At 31.5% G+C, this 20403-nt stretch overlaps 2 protein-coding genes across 2 annotated transcripts in view; both read left to right on the top strand.

Moving 5' to 3' along the window:
• Positions 1-18262, top strand: part of LOC127717675 (transient receptor potential cation channel subfamily M member-like 2) — a 43349-nt gene extending 25087 nt beyond the window's left edge. Inside the window, exons 6-9 of the mRNA XM_052223420.1 lie at positions 1931-2087; positions 3106-3293; positions 16056-16149; positions 16462-18262. Coding sequence (XP_052079380.1) covers positions 1931-2087; positions 3106-3293; positions 16056-16149; positions 16462-16648 — 626 coding nt within the window. The 3' untranslated portion in view covers positions 16649-18262. The remainder of the gene's footprint in view (positions 1-1930; positions 2088-3105; positions 3294-16055; positions 16150-16461) is intronic.
• LOC127717671 (transient receptor potential cation channel subfamily M member 1-like) overlaps positions 1-20403 on the top strand; it is a 314087-nt gene that overhangs the window by 198557 nt on the left and 95127 nt on the right. The window lies entirely within an intron of this gene.

Raw genomic sequence — 20403 nt, 5'->3', positions numbered from 1 at the left:
ATATCAGTAAGTGCTTTCATCTCATATATCCTAGTGAATAAAATTTGGGATAGTACCAAAAACCAATTGGTTGCTTTATCCCTTGATATTTTACTTTATATTGATACGTATAGATGATCGTTATAGATTATCGTTGATCATCTCGACGAGATTGATTTTATTGCTTGAGCCGGTACGGCGAAAGTGAGAAAAGCAATAGAGTTGAGATGACCAATGATAATCTGTTTATCGCTATTTTACATATGACGACGTTGTTAATTTCATTGACAACGGGCACCTGTGCCCCTTTGTTTCTAGCGATAATTTTTCATATCACTCAACTGTGCTGAGAAAGGAAATTATCAGTCAGTAAGATCAAAGGAACATTTCGTAAAATAGCGATAAATATATTAAACATGACGATTTCAACCTTCTCGTTGCCAATTATCAGCATTAACATACCATTTGCTGAATCTAATGTCTTTTACATATTAACAATACACATACTTCTTTTTCGGGGTATCTGTCTGTCTTGAATTTAATTTGAATTGACGTTATTTGTACTGTCACCATCACCAACTGTTTGACCTTTACGATGTGTCTGTTTCTCAACTCAATTTTTTTCGAGGTCTTATTTAAAAAAAAGAACGCTTATGCTCAATAAATTCAACGGTTGCGATTTTCTCTATTCAAAAACTTATTCTACAATTGAAACCAATATGGAGGACACGTATAGTCAAAGACGTGCAAGGAGTTTTGCAAGACATATATTATAAAATAATTTAAAAACAATTATAAGAGCAAATCATCAACTACGCAATATCCATATTTTTAAATCAATATAAAAATACTATCATCTAGTCTTATTTTACCAGTACCATAAGCTATTTTGACATTACGTATGTCGTCATTGATTGGAAAGGTAAAAATTATTATAATATCCAAAATTTATTCAAACTTGTAACAGGTTAAAAAGGACAAAAGGTGTAGCCCCTATAGTAACAGGAGGTCAAAGAATCAAGAGCTTTTCGTATTATAGATATATTACTTTATTTGAAATAATTTTCAACATGTAACAGCAAATTTCACCAACATGGTATCGGTATGTTTATGCTTTTACCGCCGACATATTATTTTATTGAATTATCATTACATTTACGAATTCCTCGTATCATTTACGAAAATCACATTTCCGTCCCTTTGCCGTTTTGCATATAGAGGATGATAAAAATGTACCATCTGTTTACCGAATACCAAAACCTTTGAAACATGTTTATCATATAACAATCACCGGCTCGTCTAAATGTTCTACTAAATAGCCCTTCTTAGTAATTTTCGTCAAGAAAAGAACACATTCAAAGCAATTGTGAACGAGTTTACTCAACAAGCGGTTTAGTTATAGTTATCAAAGAAACCAGGATAATAATTTATTGTCTGTTATCTCCGTACTTTATTTTCAAATGTTATTGTTCGAGCGTAACTGATGAGTCCTTTGTAAACGAAACACGGATCTTGCGTAAATTTGTTTTAAGTCTGGTATCTGGTTTTAGTCTTTAGTTTATCAGTTCATCACTTTATGGAGTTGGATTTATTATGTGTTCAACCTTACAAAATCTAGGAACTAAAATAATAAATGCAGTGAAAGGAAACAGATATTGTTTATATGTTTGTGGAACAGACGTTTAAAAAAAATGAATATTCCTTGGAGTTCGGTATTTTAGTATTTTCTGTCTACCAATCAATTTCAAAATTGTGTCTTAAAAAACTAGGGATGTCTCCAAAATAAAAAAGACAGACGATGCTTCAAATCATATCTTGACATAAGCCTGCTTTATCGGACGATTGGTTTGTAAATTGACTATGAATACACTACAGAGTTATCGCATATAATCATATAAAAAAGTCAGCAATGATTTGATAGCAATATACATCTGTATCTATTTTTTAAAAGGAAAAGAGCCATCTACTTGCACGGATGATGTTACACTATATCAAAATGGGACTATTGATAGATGTCCGGAGATTAACCAAATGAATACGGTAGTGCTTGGTGTTTACATGGTGGTAACACACATAATCCTTGTCAACATTCTCATTGCAATGTTTTCGTAAGTATAATGACTGCCTGTCGTTAAGATGTAGACGTCGTAAATATGTTGTAATTTATTGTCTTACCTTGCCTCTTGATTAATTGCATAGTAATGGTCTATGTTGATTACATTTCTTCGTGTTACTTGTAGAGTTCCGCTAAAACTAAATACTTTACAATGCATAATTAAGCGCATGTAAAATGTTAAACGTTCTGTATTAAATCTGAGCTTTTGTTTGATTTTATTTTCCTCGTGTAAGTTGTGCTCAATTATACATGTTCTTTTGATAATTTCTGTAAAAATAGAATTGTATTAGTACAATAATGTCAACTTTGATTCAGTTTTTATACTAACGTCAATTATACAGCCTAGCAACTTTTCAGTCAATGTGTTTAATACCTTGATATGAATCGTATTAACTTGACTCTCGGTTGTTTTATCATGTTTATCTGATAAAAATATACCTTTGAAATTATAACAAAACTTATGTTTTGAAACTCACACACATTTAATCCCGAGAGCCGTATTTGTTTTCGCTTGGTCGATTTATTGCTATTGAACGGCGGTTTACTACTGCTGCATATTTTAACCTTAGATTAAATATTTGACTTTGAAACTTTGAATCAAATTAAATCCAGAAAAGGACTTTAGACGCATAAATTTATATTGTGCTTTTATTTTTTTTACAACATTTTCTTTATATAGCAAAGCTACTTTTGAGCAATAAACCGTGCTAAGGTATATAGTTATAGATACATTGTGTAACTGGTAAGCATTGAAACCTTATTTTACCGTGTGCATTGTTCTAGCATAGTAGAATGATTACTTTGCACAAAAAATTATAAAGCAAAGGCATTTGTATATTGAAACTATTGTTTGCTTGAGAAATGTAAACGTTTGTATCTTGGTATTTGTTCAAAGAATGGTAATTTCCCAAATCTAGTATTTCTTTCTAGAAACATTACCCTTTTAAAAAAACATATGTTTCATATCAAATTGTCTTATGCAATAATGCCATTGCTTTATTTTATTAAAGGCATACATTTACAACAGTGCAAGACAACAACGAACTGGTTTGGAAATTTCACAGATTTTCACTCGTCCGGGAATATTATGATAGATCGTCATTGGTACCACCGTTAATTATTATCAGTCATCTGAAGAGGGCCTTTTTATCTATATGCAGTAAATGTACATGTGAATACAAAAAACAAGATAAGTTCAGTAAGTATTTTTTAATTTCTTATCGTCGTAAGACTTCTAGAAAATGAAAATAATGTTAATAAACATGATAAATGAAACATAATATCTTAAACTTTTTCCATCATCATACACGTCTCTAAATATTAATATCAATACCAGTAAAACAATTGGAGATGTTGTTGGAACCATTAAAGAGATTTATTCACTGAATGCTAATTGTCCGTCGATCCTGTTGTAGTAATATTGATTGTTTGGGTATTAATTAAAATATTTAATATTTAGATATTACAAAACAATGTAGTATTATGTCATTACTTCAATTTTAAATTGCTCAGCTGCTCGTTCTCATAACATCGTCGTCTGTGAATTAACTGGCGATTGCAGTTTTTTTTTTGTCTATTATCTTTGTATGCCAAAATAATTGTTTGATCTATAATTTGATAGATTGTGTCTGGTTTTCGATAGTACATATTTCTGCTGAGTCAGGATACATACGACGGGAGATGCAATAATTTTCAATATACGTTTCAATGATACATATGATAGGGATTTTGGATTAGATGTTTAAAATTAATGTCGTTTACATTTTTCACAATATCTAATAATAGAATAAACGATTGTAAATAGTTATCAAAGGTACCAGGCTTATAATTTGATATGCCAGACGCGCGTTTCGTCTACGACGCTCAGATCAAAATAGTTAGAAAGCCAAACAAGAAGAGCATTGCGAATCGAAAATTCCAAAACGTAGTGCTAAATACGGCTAAGGTAATCTATGCCTGGGATAAGAAAAGCCTTCGTATTTCAAATAATTCCTACTTTTGAAAACAGTTCATTTATAAAAATGACCATATAATTGATATTCATGTCAACACCGAAGTGCTGACTACTGGGCTGGTGATACCCTCTGGGACGATCGTAAAGTGATCGTCTAGTTAATTTGAAGTATTCATGATTTTTCGCACTTATGTTAAAAGTTACATTAATTTATTTTCACATGCAACTGCACTCATGACATAAGATTGAAACGTAGGACGGATATTTTAAATACAATCTGGCCTTGTAGGGTCACAATTTAGCAACCTTCTGACTAATCAAAAGGTGATTTCATGTTGTTTTTTCTCTTTTGATGAGTGAAAATTGCACGTTGTTTTTAAGTGACTGGGAGATTACGACGTACCAATGTCGATAGTATGTAGTTGCATATTCAATATCCGTCACAACCAAACGGATGCTAGCTGTGTAACGTACATAAATGACTATATCTCTATATCCCAGTTACGCCGTACACAGGAAAAAATTACAAAATGAATTTTTATATGAAGAACGTACTTTTTCAAATTATCAAATCATATGAAACACGTATGTTGAGAACCTATTATGAAAAACATACGTTTTGATCATATGATCAACATATGTTTATAAAATATCATGTCATCTGGGCTTTGGTGGATAGATGTCTCCTTTATTTGTACATCTATAGATAATCAGAAACTTCCCAAATCCCCGTCTTTCATACCAATCGATTAACCTGTCAATACTTTTTACCAAGGATCTGGAACAATTCCATAGCTAAAACATATACTGAACAGTTTGTGAAGAGCTTTCATCAGTATATCACTTTTCAGTATTTCATCAGGTAAATTGTCTGTTCATACTGCTTTGCCATTTTTTAAACACATTAGCGCACGTTTCGTTTCATCAAAAGAAATAGGTTTGTTCAATGCAGATGTGCTCGTGTTGTCAATATATGTCTCATTATTTACAGTGATGTTTTCATATTAACGCTCTAGTTGTAAATCAAGGTTTTTCAGTTGCTCAATAAATTCAGAATCGACTTTTGTATTTTCACTAGAGAACAGTTTGGAATACTCCTCTTTCCATCGCCAAGACTGAAACTCTCAATGTTTATCTGGGTTTTTCCTTGATCTAATTGACTGATTTTAAGCCAAAATTCTGTTGGAATGCCCCGATTGATTGATTTAATTCGATTCAGTCTTGGAGCTGTATATTTCCGTTCTTTTTGTCGCAGACGTTTATCAAATTGTCTGCGCTTTATTTTGAATATCTCCTTGCGTTTTGTTGTTGCTCGACGCTCATCCTGGTAACTCTAATAGTCTTTTTCTGCAATATTTACCTCATGAAGTAGATTTCGTAATTCGTTGTTCGTGTACGGCTTTGTGTTGCAGCTTTTACGTTTTTGTGTCCTTTGTCCAAGATCGTTGTATTCAAATACATTGTTCATTTTGTCATGAATTGCATTCAGTAGCGTGTCATAGCTTTGTTCAATGTAATGGTGATCGAGTTGTTATTCGACTACTTTGTATAAACAACGCATACATCGTTCGCTCTCGAATATATCATTTGGGATGTTCGTGATGTCCTATTTTCACATATTTTACATTAGTTGCTTTCAAAAATATGCGTTTTAGTTACTAATGTTGCTTGCTAACTTGTATAACTTCGATATTCCAAATAACAAAATGAACACTGTAACATTGAGTAATCTGGGACTCTTGATGTAATTCAATATTGTGATTGATCAACAAGTTCGACACAAGTGTTACCTCGAAATCGTTAAATGTATTCAACGGAGCATGCAGTCAGCGACAGATTTACCTAGAGGCGAAACGTACGTAAATTTGTCCTTTGAACTGTCTCCTGTTCCGTTCAACAGACAGCAATTTAAGTTATTTAAGAACTCCAACAGAAATACAGCAAACGCATTTTTATAGAAACAATTAAGCATCGTTCTGGTAGAGTACCGATAGAGTCAGTTAAGTCTTGGGAAAAGTAAAATCACAAAAATACTGAACTCGGGGGAAAATTCAAAACGGAAAGTCCCTAATCAAATGGCAAAATCAAAAGCTCATACACATCAAACGAATGGATAACAACTGTCATATTCCTGACTTGGTACAGGCATTTTCTTATGTAGAAAATGGTGGATTTCATTATATTGACAACGATGTGTAAATAAAACAAACAGACATAATAGGTAAAAATGTAAAAAAATGGGGTACAGTAGTCAACATTGTGTTATAATCTTAATCACTAAAAAGGCACGAAAAGGCATATAGACAAATCACATTTAGCAAAAATTAAAAGTCAAGAAAACAAAAATTTACCATAGAACAATAACACAATTACGGGATGTATAAATACAGAGCCACGTCATTGTATCAAATAAAGGCAACAGTAGTATACCGCTATTCGAAATTCATAAATCGATTGAGAAAAAAACAAATCCGGGTAACAAACTAAAACTGAGGGAAACACATCAAATATAAGAGGAGAACAACGACACAACAGAACCTCAACACTAAAATGCAACACACAAAGAAACGAACTATAATATAACAATGGCCATTTTCCTGACTTGGTACAGGACATTTTAAGAAAAAATGGTGGGTTGAACCTGGTATTGTGGCTAGCCAAACCTCCCGCTTTTATGACAATGTTAAATATAACATTAAAATGACAAGATTACATGACAGGACTACAATACTAATAAATGGGAGAACATACAGAACATAGACACACACAAATAATAGCTATCAAAAGTCCCAGGCTTATAATTTAATACGCCAGACGCGCGTTTCGTCTACATAAGACCCATCAGTGACCCATCAAAGAAACACAAAAAGGCATATAGACAAAGCACATTAGCAAAAATGAAAGACAAGAATACAATTTTTTTTTTGCAATAGCACAATTCCACAATGACGGGATTTGCAAGTAAAGAGTCACGTCATATGTATCAAAGAAACACAGGTAGACAAAGTACATATGTGATGTAGTTTCAAATTTTATAACCTATCAAATAAATTCCTTTAAAAAAAGTGCTACAGTTCTATTAAACCTGAAAATATTTAAATCATTCTAATGGGTTATTTAAAAATTCATTATAATCAGATGTAATTAGGATTACTTGTCAATGTAATTATTAATTTAATCAGATACTTTGAGAAATGTTGTAATCATAAATTTAATTCAATCGTACAATTGATAAAGTAATTGTAATTTAATCAATTACATTGAAAATAATCAGACCAATCTCTGTATGGTATCAGATCGCTTTCATTTGATTAAAGACACATGCAAACGAAAGTTCATCGGTTATTGTCTGCTAGGTCGCAACAAATAACAAACACAAAATAAATCTACAAGAATAACAACAATTTTCATTATGTACGCAATACAAGTTATAACGATTCAATTCTTTTACACATTTTTATTCATATAAATCAAAAGTGATAAAAGAAATATATAGTTTGTCGGGTGTGAAACTTGAATGCAGCAAAAGCGTACCTCGAATGACAATATCTTAAATTCCTACAACCGCCAAAAGTATAGCACGAAATATTTAAATTGACCTCATGCAAAAGCATGGGCAGTTCTAACTCAATCAATGAAAACATTTAACAAATGTTATACATTGAACTTGTGTATCAATTATAAACAAATACACGTAGTGATTTTTGCATACCATTTTACATAAATTTAATAAATTTATTTATATTTTAATTCATAAATACAAACGAACATAAATTATTTACAAAATAGACTCAACACATTTGTATATGATCAGCTCGCCTGACAGTGTGCAGAAAAGCTTCGAAAAACAAAGACAGGGCCAACCAAAGTACACAATTAAATTCCAATATTATTAAAAACGGATAATCGATTCTTCAACGAATCTTAAACATAACCGTATTTTGCTGTGTCATTATCGACCATGTTTTTTTAACAATCTGTCCGCTTCAACAGTCGCTGCAGCAGCCGATGCCCCTCCTAAACGGAAACTTTGCAGTCCAATTTGTTTACTATCTACGCCTTTATTCTGCAAACTTGAAAGTGGTATTTCCCGAACTCTCGGATATGACAACAGTCCTGTATATCTAATATTATAAGAATGATCAGATTTACAACATAACACAGATGGAGATATTTATTCATCAGATTTGTATGTAATACTATCTAATTTAAGTAATATACCTATATGGAGTTATTTCCTTTTTAGAACGATAGGTCATTCTTTCGAAAATCAACCCGGACGATACCATGTTTCAATGAAATATGCTTTAAGGCATAAAATAATGACCCCTGTGAGGTCCTCGATAAAAATGCAAACTATAATTTACTTCAAAATTTAATTCGTTTGATAGTTTGCTGTTGCCAATTTAGCAATTTATTTTTTAAAGTTCAAACTTTGATAGGTTCTTCAAAAATATTCATTGACCCGCAATTTTACTTAAGAAACGAATAATGTGAAGTTTTGTTAATTTATCGCTACAATACAGGGACATAATCATAAATGGGAGATGGATTTAAATATAAAACTTTCCATAACACTTTTAAAAAAGGCAATATTTAACACATTCGTGTGTAAGATTTTAAAAATCTTATTTATTCACACTGAATAGGAAATCATACAGTGACCTACATGTATTGATATTCGTTTTCGTGTTACATGTACATGTATTACGATTTCGTTCTCTCTTTGTGTCAGTTCATAACTTTCTTACATTTATGTATACCTTTTACTCTATCAAATGATCAGCTAGTAAAATACACGTGTATTCTTATATTCTATTGATAAACATCCGTCTAACTCACAATGAAGGAGGGGGGGGGGGGGGGGGGTGGGGAGGGTATATATTTAAATCCTGATTATCTGTTAAAAAATGAATTGCCATTCAAAAGAAAATTATTCTGAATATTTCATTCGATTCGATTAAATTGTCGTAATAAATAAAACAAAGCACCACCTTCCATAAACTTAGTTGGCACAATAAATTACTTACAAGGTGACTTGTATTTTTCATACACCGTTATCGGGTGGTAACAATTCATTTGTGTCTTTATTTATGCACTTACAGTAATATTTTCATTGTGTCTGGATAATGACTTCTGATAAGGGAGTTTTATTTCACATTCTCAATGAGCCGTAGGGCGTATTAAAACCTAAACGCATTAGAAAGGCGTATCTCATTTTAGTATGTACGGTAAAATAGGATGCTTATTCTGCAAATCTTTGTAGAAAATAATATTTTTTGACGGTATATAAGTCAGATAATGCATATTTTAAGGGTTTACTTGTCGTTTAACACTCCTCGGGTGTCAGGATTTCAAAAAGAAAGACATCCTTACGGTCGGTCTTTCATTTGATCAATCCGGACACCCCTCGGTTTGTTCTACGACATGAAAAAACCTTAAATATGCATTATCTATAACATGATATACCTTTATAACATTGAATCAGGACAAATCACACGATTAATTGTAGAAATAGCTACATCCATACCTTCTCTATATATCCGTGTTACTCTTCCTAACATATAAATTTACGTGTGTAGAATAAATTGTTATATCGATGCCTCTCAACTCAGCTAGTTCTGAAAACCTTTAAAAAAAACTTGAATAGCTTAATAGACACATACAAACAGTCCTCAAGTCTTTAATATTTCTATTGAGTTTTCCATAAGTATGAACAATATTTTTTGGCAAAATGCCAGGTACAATAGGATCTTTTTTAGTTATAAAATGTCATAATTTTCTCTAGTTTAAACATATTTTATTGTTCAAAAATGACAAATGGATTAGACACAAGTTTTTCAACTTAGTAACGTCTTCTCCAATATATACATAAATATACACATGAATGAATATTACATAAATCTGACTTTAACCAATTATTATTTTAGCATGAAGATATAAAAATAAATTACATACAAATTTTAAGAATCGAATCAATGGATATTTACCACTTAATATAACCAATCGAATGCGCCTATTTTCAGTAGAAATAGATACAAACACACCGAGCTGTGTAAAATAAAATATGTTAGTGTACATGACAAGTCATGTGAGTAAATTTGTTTAAATGTAAATTACACACTCATAGTTTATAGTTACGGATTAACAGGAAAACGGAATAAATCTACACGTAATTGTAAGTATCAATTTTGTTTTTTACTTAAATCCATGGAAACGTTTCAGAATACAAAAGTCAATCATAAAGATCATTCGATTATCGTACCCCTAAGAGCATACATTGATCATGTTCTAGTAAGATCTGATACAGAATAAGGTTGTCAAAGTTGAGAAAAACGCTTGGTACTTTTTATATACTTTTGTACAGATAGAAAAACACTATAATTTTCTTCAGAACTCAAAGACTCATCACCAGAGAGCAATAACTCAATTGTAATATTGACAGCAAAAACATTGATTTCATTTATCATTAAAAGCCTTTGTGATGAAAAATTGTTACAATATAATAAATAATGTTTAGCATCTTCATTGATGAAGCCACATAAACAATTTGCATTGTACTAAGTTTGCATTAAACAAATCTGATTGAAGAGTGCTACAATGGTTTCGCAACCTTGCATGTAATACAGATAGTAAGCGGTCTCCAGAGTAAAAATGTCTCGGAGATTTTTTATTCTTATAGTATAACATATGCATTTTGCTTTTAAATGATGAAAATGTAGGAATCTGTCTAATAATAATATCTAAAGTGTTCCACAATGTTATGGATGCTGGGAAATAAGAATGTTGATAAACCGACAAACGATTCACTGGAATAGTTATATTGTGTCTGTTTCGTAAATTGTAATTACTAATATCAGATACAAATTCTGGAACCAAGTCATGTAGATAATCTGGAGCCTGATTGTTAATAATTTTATAAAACATGGCCAACTTTTTTACCTCCCGCTTTACGCTTAATTTTTCCCATCCCGTCTCCCTGTAAATAGCGTTTCGGCTAGCATAACTTGGTAATCCAGTAACAATGCGAGCAGCCTCGATTTGAATATTTTCTATCCGATCAGAATTTATGTTCCCACAATTATCCCAAACTTCTGATGAATAATCAAGTATCGGACGAATAAAAATCATATAATTTTTTTCCAAATATTCCCTTGTTAATCGATATTTTAGTTTGCGTAAAACATTAAGCTGCTTCGAAGTTTTCTCAATCAGTTTATCAACATGCTTATTCCATTTACAATCATTACTAAATATGACACCTAGATGTTTGTGCGCACTAACTGGTTTCAATGTAGCACCACCAAAATCAAAAGTAATATCACTGTATTTATTTTTCAAACTGAATATCATAATATCAGTTTTATTAGGATTAAACTTCACTAGCCATTTTTCTGAGCACTTACTTAAATAATCAAGATCTCTACTGATCGAATTTTTTAAAGTGGATTCATCAGGTGCAGTATGACCTATTGAAGTATCATCTGCAAAAAGCCTTCCGAATCCAGACATACCATCAGCTATATCATTAATGTATATTAAAAACAACAAGGGTCCTAATACCGACCCCTGTGGCACACCAGCGTTAAGTTTTCCAATGTTTGATAATGAATCTTTTATGACAACTCTCTGAGATCGTCTAGACAAGTAACTTTTCAACCAACTTAGCAAGTCTCCTTTTATACCATATTTTTCAAGTTTATGTAATAAAGCCTTAATCCAAACAGTATCAAATGCTTTGCTTATATCAGCAAATGTAATGCTTGTTAAAAGCTTTTCATTTAGTGCACTCAAAATTTTGTTATACAATTCTATCAACTGATGCGAAGTTGAGTATCCTGGAATAAATCCGGATTGATACTTGTATAATAGTTTATTTTCATGTAAATGGTTAAATATATTTTTGAAAACAATCTTTTCTAAGACTTTACTCACACATGACAATAATGAGACTGGCCTGTAGTTAGACGGTAATGACTTGTCACCACTTTTGAATAAGGGAATAACATGTGCAATCTTCCATTGGTCTGGAAATATTTTATCATTTAAAGATTTGTTAAAAAGTAGACATAATGGTTTGGAAATTTCATTTCTAACAGCAAGTAACATTCTGTTGCTAACGATATCTGGTCCAACAGCTTTATTAACATCGAGCGTTGAAAGAATATCAAGTACATCTTGTTCACTAACTACAATTTGTGAAATAAAATCAAGACATCGGTCTTCAAATTCCGGCAAATCTTTACTAGCGCCATCTAAATTAGAAATTGAACAAAAATATTTATTTAAAATGTCGGACTTTTCGGTTTCCTAATACGCAAGTTTAAAGTTATGATCAGGGTCCGTCATGGGTGGTAAATCATGAGACGGTGTATCACTTTTAATTAACATGTTAACCGTTTTCCAGTACTGTTTACAGTTTGTAACTTTTAGTTCATCTAAATTTTCATTAATATTGGTAAAAAAATGTTTTTTAGCTTGCTTTTTCAAGTTATTTACTTTGTTCCTTTGTTGTTTAAATTTCTTTTCTGCGGATGTACTATTTGAGCGAATAAAACTATTACGGAGCCTGTCGCGTTTTCTCGTTTCACGCCGCAAATTCGAATCATACCAAACTTTATCGTCACATCTTATAGTTACTTCCCTTGTAGGTATACACTCGGAGGCTATATTAAGAAATGAATTCGTGAAATTAGTCGCAGCAACATGAACGTCACTTGCATCAGAAATTAAATATTCCCAATTTGTTTCAACTACTTTTTGTTTCATAAGGTCATAATCACCTTTTTTATAATCCCATATCAATCTATTATAAGTTCGTCTTTTACTAAAACCACAATCAATTGTGACGTATGTTCCATCATGATCACTAATACCTCTATCAAAAGGTATTGTGTCTTTATCTATAACCGGTATCGAATCAGTGACTAAAATAGGATCAAGTAAAGACGTGCTACCTGTTCGTGTGTCAAAATAAGTAGCTTTGTCAATTATGTTAACAAGGCCATTGATGAAAGAAATATCTCTTATATTTGACGGTAGATCTGACATAAAGTTTTTATTCAGGTCACCTAAGCAAATTATGCAATTATTTTCATCCAGGGCATTTTTCAACATTTGATCAAAATACTGCCAGAAATAAAGTGAAGATAGCCGTTCCGAGCTATAATTGATGTTTATCAATATTGATCGCAATTTAGTTTTTAACTCAAACCACATACTCTCAAGTTGGCAATTCTCCAAATCATGTCGACGAGTTATGCGAACATAACTTTTATAATACATAATATTGCCACCCCAATGAGAATTTTCATCTTTTCGAACTGGTATTTCAAAACCGGATATATATAAATCAGAATCTGTAATATTTGAGTCTAAATGGGTTTCTGTCAAGAATACGACATCGTAATCTTCAATAATATCGACAATATAATTCAGTTTATTTCTAAGGCTTCTTATATTACCATGGAAAATTGACAATGTTTTTCTCAGATATTTCTGGTGTGCGCTCAGGACCCGGGTTCGGTTCGATGTCACCACATATTAGCAACAAACATAATAACAGTATGTAAAATGAAATCATATTAGCAGAAGATCTGTATAAATTAAAAATACATAGTTTGAGTCTTAAAACATTCGTAAATAAAACGGCAAGTAATTCATACACTGAGAACTATACAAATGTTTTTCTCAAACACACCAGACTTATCTTGTGATAAAACAGTCCTATTGTCATTCTATATGCTACGATGTCATTACCCATTGTCAAATACAAGACAATACATATAAATGACAATCAGAAAATAGGACTGCTTTGTAAAACATGATGCAAGATATAAACACATATAATTCGAATGATCATTCATGAAATTCAGGCAAATAAAAAATAAGGGAAAACAAAAATCTATGTACAAAAGGCAAAATTGGAACATCATAAGAATGTTCGATGCAGTTGTAGTGAAATCAGAGAGATTAATTAAGTTAAGATGAATTTAGTTTCGATGTCATTTTAGGGGGGAAACAAATAAATCAAATAAATCAGAAAATAAAATGTGAATTTTTTTAAAAACGGAAGCTCTTTTGTGAAATGTTATAAATAGGTAAATAGAGTAATCTATCTTTTCATTTAATCAATACAGGTAAGCTATAAACACGTTTGAAGAACGATCATTGATAAAGTTACAGGAACGAAACAAGTTCACGTGTATGTAAGTGATTTTAAATCACTAAGGTGTAAAGAGTTGAGTTATAATTTCATGTCACATGTTTTAAATAGCAAATAAATGAAATATAAATAAACAAACACAGGCACGTGCTGCTTAACACGTGTATCGAAAAAAGAAATATTCAGTACAGCAATACATAGAAAACGAGTATATATATACAAGTGTATATAATTAAATTGATAAAAACAATTTAAGAATTGTGTTATTTAAACAAATGCAAGTCAAAAGATATAAGACTATGATGTAAACGGAATGTCTAATCCTCTTTCTGGTCATCACCTTCAAGGACTTCCCCACCAAGCTTATATATGTCCTGCCTTGAAATTACCACTTTCGGACGAGAATTCTCAGATTGTTTAATCAATATTGACCCGTCATGTGTCCAAAACGAATTTATTTGACCTTTCTCACGCAATGTGTTTAGTCTGTGCAAAAGATTGCATCTGTGTTTTGTAAGGTTTTCAGCAATGAAAGTTTTGTTTATGTTTCCTTTCAATTTGCGTTTATTGCTGAAAACTAACTGCCTTTGACGATACGACAGGAATCGTACAATGATGGAAATTTTCCCGTCTTTAATCTCACCTATGGGATAGGATCTGCCAATATCTCTCGTGTCTAACTTCAATTTCAAATGCTTATGGCAAATACCAAGGATAAGGGAATCTGTGTCTATAGGCTTGATAATATCGCCTTTGTCGTCAGTTGGTGCAGGAACATTATGGAATCGTAAACTGGTTCTTCGAGAATACTGTTCCTGTTCCTCGACTCTGGCTTCGATCTTGTCTAATTTGCGGTTTAAAGAATTTATTTGCTCTTTTTGATTGTTAAGTTCAATATCTTTCAAAATAAGTGCTTCTTTATTGTGTTTAATGGTAAGTAAGTGAGGCTGAATACATTCGTCAACGATCAGTGCAATTTTAGGTTTGACCATTTCAATTACTTTTTCAGTGATGAGAGGAATGATGGAGTTCAAAAACTCTCGATAATTTTCTCTGTGCTCCTTCATTAACAACCGTTACTAAATCAGGGTTACCAAGTCAGGAAAATGGCAGTTGTTATCTTATAGTTTCTGTGTGTGTTGCATTGTCGTTTGTTTTTGTTGCACTTCAGTGTTTCTGTTGTTTCGTTTAGTTCCAGCTTATAGTTGATGTGTTTCCCTCGGTTTTAGTTTGTAACCCGGATTTGTTTTTTTTTTTCTCAATCGATTTTGACTTTCGAACAGCGGTATACTACTGTTGCCTTTATTTATAGCTCTCAAAACTAAGTAAATAGTTGGCACAATCAAATGGTTTACCACACCAATTCTGAGTAAAACAGTCTACAGCTTCTGTATTTACATTCCGGAATAATGAGTAAAATCTTTGTAATTTCGTGTAACGATAACTAGCAAAACGATCCACTATTTACAAATACAGGTTGTAATGTTAACATACCAATGTACATAACTTAAATCAGTATATTTCCTTTTCGACGGATATATTTTTTTTCATTGGACTGTTAACTCGTAATCTAGCATGCTCAACACTTTTTGTTCAAACGCAATGTAATGTTTACAGCTGAACATATTGCATCCAACATAAATCTTTTTTTTTTCTATTGAACACTGGATTATTTATGAGTACGCATGTTTTCTGATTATTCCTTGCATTAAATTTTTTTCATACATAACATACGGCATTGTACGTGTTCAATAAGAATTGTAAAACATTGAAATAAAAATAAAAATTAATAATTTTATTGGAAAATATACACACAGAATTTGAAAAATATGTCATTTCAGAAATAGAAACTGATGCCGTTGAGGAATTAGCTATTCTAGAAGGATCTGCGGTTAGCAAATATCACACAAGCAACAAGGAGACGGAACCAAGCGGGTATACATATATTTTTTGTTTCTTTTACCGTTTTCCATTTTTTATTTCAACTTTTGTTAATTTTCAATTGCAAGTGTATTGCTTAAATATAATATTATGTTTTTATCAATTACTTAAGGCATATTTTGAAGAAAAAACATGCTTATTCAATTAACTGTCAAATAATTGGCGTTTGTCAGACAAGATCAAGTTTGTTAGAGAAAAGTTTACATTTATGGAACCTTTACGTAGCCATTTTTTAATGTTTACGACAACGTTTGGAGAACACTTACACTAATATGCTAACAGTTTGGCTATGACTACTGCTTTCAGGTTAAACACCAGTAGTGAACAAGAAACAGATCTATCTTTCCAACATCAATTGAACTCAGTGTTATCTAAAGTAGATTCATTAGAGAAGTGGGTTGTCAGGGATAAACGAAAGCGACAAATCAGACCAGTAGCACTAAATATAAAGCAACATGTACCCGCCCAAACAAACATCGTTGAAAATGAATAAAAGCAGATCGAAACATCTACCAGCAGTGGTACTGTTAGACAAACATGGTTTATTCACGTCAAAATCAATCTTGTTTTTGTTTTATTATTGCTATCATTTGAGTTTAGAATGCTTTTCACATTTGGCGTTAAGCGACAACGTAGATAATTTTAGATTTTACCTTCAGATTGTTTTTTTTATTTCTTATTACTTATGCTTGAACAAATTTGTCATAGCGTGTGTTATTCATATTTATTTCCGTATAAAATTAAGCTTGACAGATATCTGATTTGATTTTTGTGTATATGTCTAGATTGACAGACATTAGCTTGGCTTTATTTGAATATGTTTGTACTTGTCATTTTACTAAAACTGAAGAAGTATATTTGCATTCGAAATATTTATTGTTTATTGTCTTTTTCATTAGTTTAGTTGCAGTTAACGCTTTTTCGACGTAAACTGTATTTTTATGTGTGAACTGGATCGTTTTCATAATGACCTTGTAAGAATGGTCGCTGGCATTAATTTCTAGATCTATACCGTCACTATGAGCACCAATAAGATAATTGAAAAATGCTGGTCCCGAAAAAGATTACTTCAATCGATCATTAAACAGATTTAAGGGTCCTGGATTGATTACAGATGTAAACCATAAATGTCTGTAAGTTGTCGAATTGAATCAGACATTCCGTTTTATTTCAAAAGGTCATCAAAACATGTGCCCCAAAAAAGATATTGAATTTATGAATAAATAATCAAGTTTTCCTATCATATCCTCCTAATTTTTGGTGTCTTGAGTTTATCCTCTTCAGTTTAAGTTGATATTAACTTTTAATGATATTTTATCACCTTCGAGGTTCCTATGCACCTAGTTCAAAAGTTATTTATATCTAGACATGCGTCAATATGGTACCATAGAGATGGTCAGTAATATTCGTCAATTCTATCCCGTCTTACGCTGATGCTGAAATTTGATTAGGTCGACCAAGAAAATGTGAAAGTTTTTAAAAAAATCTATTAATTACATGTATGGTTTCTTCATTATTACCACTGGACGTTAAGCAAACAACAATCAATCATCTTCATTAGCACTTATATTTGCATTTTTACCATTTAAGTATCCATCTTTGTAAGAATCATGCAGAGGGTGATTCATGACATGTCACAGAAGTAATTTATGTTGCCCCATATCATAAGAACTTCGGTAGATAATTAAAAGTATGTCTTTATTTTCCCTGTAAAATGCGCGTTGCCATGGTAACCATCAAAACAACAGTCTGCCTGAATAGGTGAAAAAAGACGATTTTGAAAATTGAAAATAAGGGAATTTAAAGTGCTATAGAAATTAAGTTAATAAATAAAAACAATAAGGGTTTTACATTGTTAACAAACAAAACCCCAAACTTTTCAAAAACGTTAAGATTTTGAACTTATTAAATAGTCTGTTTCCAAAGCAACCATTTAAAAATAAGTTAAAATTCAAAAATGAAAAATTTCAAAAATTCCTAAATTTCAAATCTGTTTACTCCCAAGACCAACAATACCATGACATGTCATTGATAAATTTTGAAAGACAACATTCTGTATACTCAAAATATAAAAAGAAAGGCGTGCGTTTTTTTTTCTTTAATAAAATTATTTTAGTAAAAAATTGTCTATTTTTTACAAAAATCCAGATTGCCATACAGATGATTTTGAACTTAATAAGCAAAAATTTTCCATTTAAATGTGCAATTCTGACACACATTTGTTAATTTTAAACGGGAATATATGATTAAGAAGACATACTTGTACAAAACATAAACTAATCACTCTGGGACTAATGCTGTCAGTGAAAAAGAATAATGTTGAACTCCAAAAAACATTTAAGTCTATATATAAAAATAACAGGATGTGTTATAATTGCCAATAAGACAACTCTCCGTCAGAGACCAAATGACATAGAAATTAACAACCACAGGTCACCGTACAGCCTTCAACAATGAGCATAACATGTTTATCAGTAAAACAAATCATAATGAACAAATTAAAAAAAATGTTCAGGATACGATCACTTTCAAAATGGCTATGAAGAAGTTACAGTAACAGTTTAATGAAGTATGATCATTGTTGGTTTGAAACTGATAATTGATGCTTTTAAAACTTTAACCCTAGACTATGATTTGCTAAACAAGAATGCACACCCTGAAATGTCTGGTTGGTTTTATTTATCATTGAATTACTGTTGAAACTCTGTTATATAAAGATTATTACAAGTATCATATTAACTCAACATTATCAATCTAAGATTGAATGAACCATGTCAGTCAGACGAAAGAGAGAGAACGGAAACGAAAAATTCAGTAATTTTTCCATTTGTAAAGGGGCATTACTCAAGATCAGTACAAGTGACACCAACAAAATTCAACGCTCTATTAAACTGTACAAGAATTTGTCAATGTTTGTATGGTATATGATAGAAAAGGACATCTTGTCTACCAAACTGAATTTTGTTTGTATAAGGCAGAGATATCGCATCTATATAGTACTCAAAATATATTTTCCTCGTGGGCCTTGAATACAATTTGCTGGTCCTAACTATTATATACTGTTGCAAAATTTGATTCTCAAAACCTTATATTAGGACCACCTTGTGCAAAAATCATTCATGGAATATTGCGAAATTTTATTAATCTTTAAATTTACACAATTTTTCAAGCTCTTTTGCATTAGTTAGATTTATTATATATTAGAATAGAAAGAAAGAACGGTTCTGTAGTTTCTTCTTCAATTTCAATTTGAACACAGTTAAATCGACATAGTGACAAATAAGTGTTTGCATAAAAGTTTCCATACATGTCGATTTACATGGGATGTAAATAGTACCAGCCATTATGTGTACATAATCTGACTCTGCGCAATAGTATATACATATCGAGAATTTTAATAGTTACATGAAAAGGCATTTCATTTTAGAATAGTTGATATAAAATGCAAATATATAAAAGTACATTTGCTATAGTGTAATTTTAAAACAACATTATTTCATGTGTCTGTATTTATGGTATGATATTGTTCTTTGAATAAATCTTCTTATCCAAAGACTCAATGTTTAGATGAATTATACAGTTGGGTGCAGACCACGCATTACATAAAGTAAACGCCCGTTAACGCCGCGTGCACATATTTCGTTAGTTAACTTCAATTTTCGCGTTTACTAGTAAAGAGTAAAATCACAAAAATACTGAACTCCGAGGAAAATTTTCCTCCGAATTTATTTTTTTTGGTGATTTTAATTTAAATAGTCTATGGTTCTTTAGGCATATCCTCTGCAGAATGTTAATTAGAAGTTTACCTTTTCTTCTTGTTGCTTTTCGATAAGCTTATTGTGTATTTCTTCTAAAAAAAAGAGCCACGTCATTATGTATAAAAGAAACACAAAAGGGAATGTAGGCAAAGCATTAGCAAATATTAAAGACCAGAATACAAAAATTATAATAGAACAATAATAAGGACTATAGCAGGATATTATAGATCATGGTTTATTTCAGCTTATATTCCATTAAGTGGGTCTATAGTAGGATAATATAGCTCATGGTTTATTCCCACATATATAACATTCGGTGGGACTATAGCAGGATATTATAGATCATGGTTTATTCCAGCTTATACTCCATTAAGTGGGTTAATAGTAGGATACTATAGATCATGGTTTATTCCCATGTTCAGAACCTTGAGTGGGACTATAGTAAGATACCATATATCATGTGTTTTCCCCTTTTATATTCCATTAAGTG

The sequence above is a fragment of the Mytilus californianus genome, unplaced genomic scaffold (assembly GCF_021869535.1).
Source record: "Mytilus californianus isolate M0D057914Y unplaced genomic scaffold, xbMytCali1.0.p SCAF_10, whole genome shotgun sequence".
Classification (NCBI taxonomy): Eukaryota; Metazoa; Mollusca; class Bivalvia; order Mytilida; family Mytilidae; genus Mytilus; species Mytilus californianus.
The sequence above is the reverse complement of the archived record's forward strand: the minus strand, read 5'-3'. Positions and strand labels throughout refer to the sequence as shown.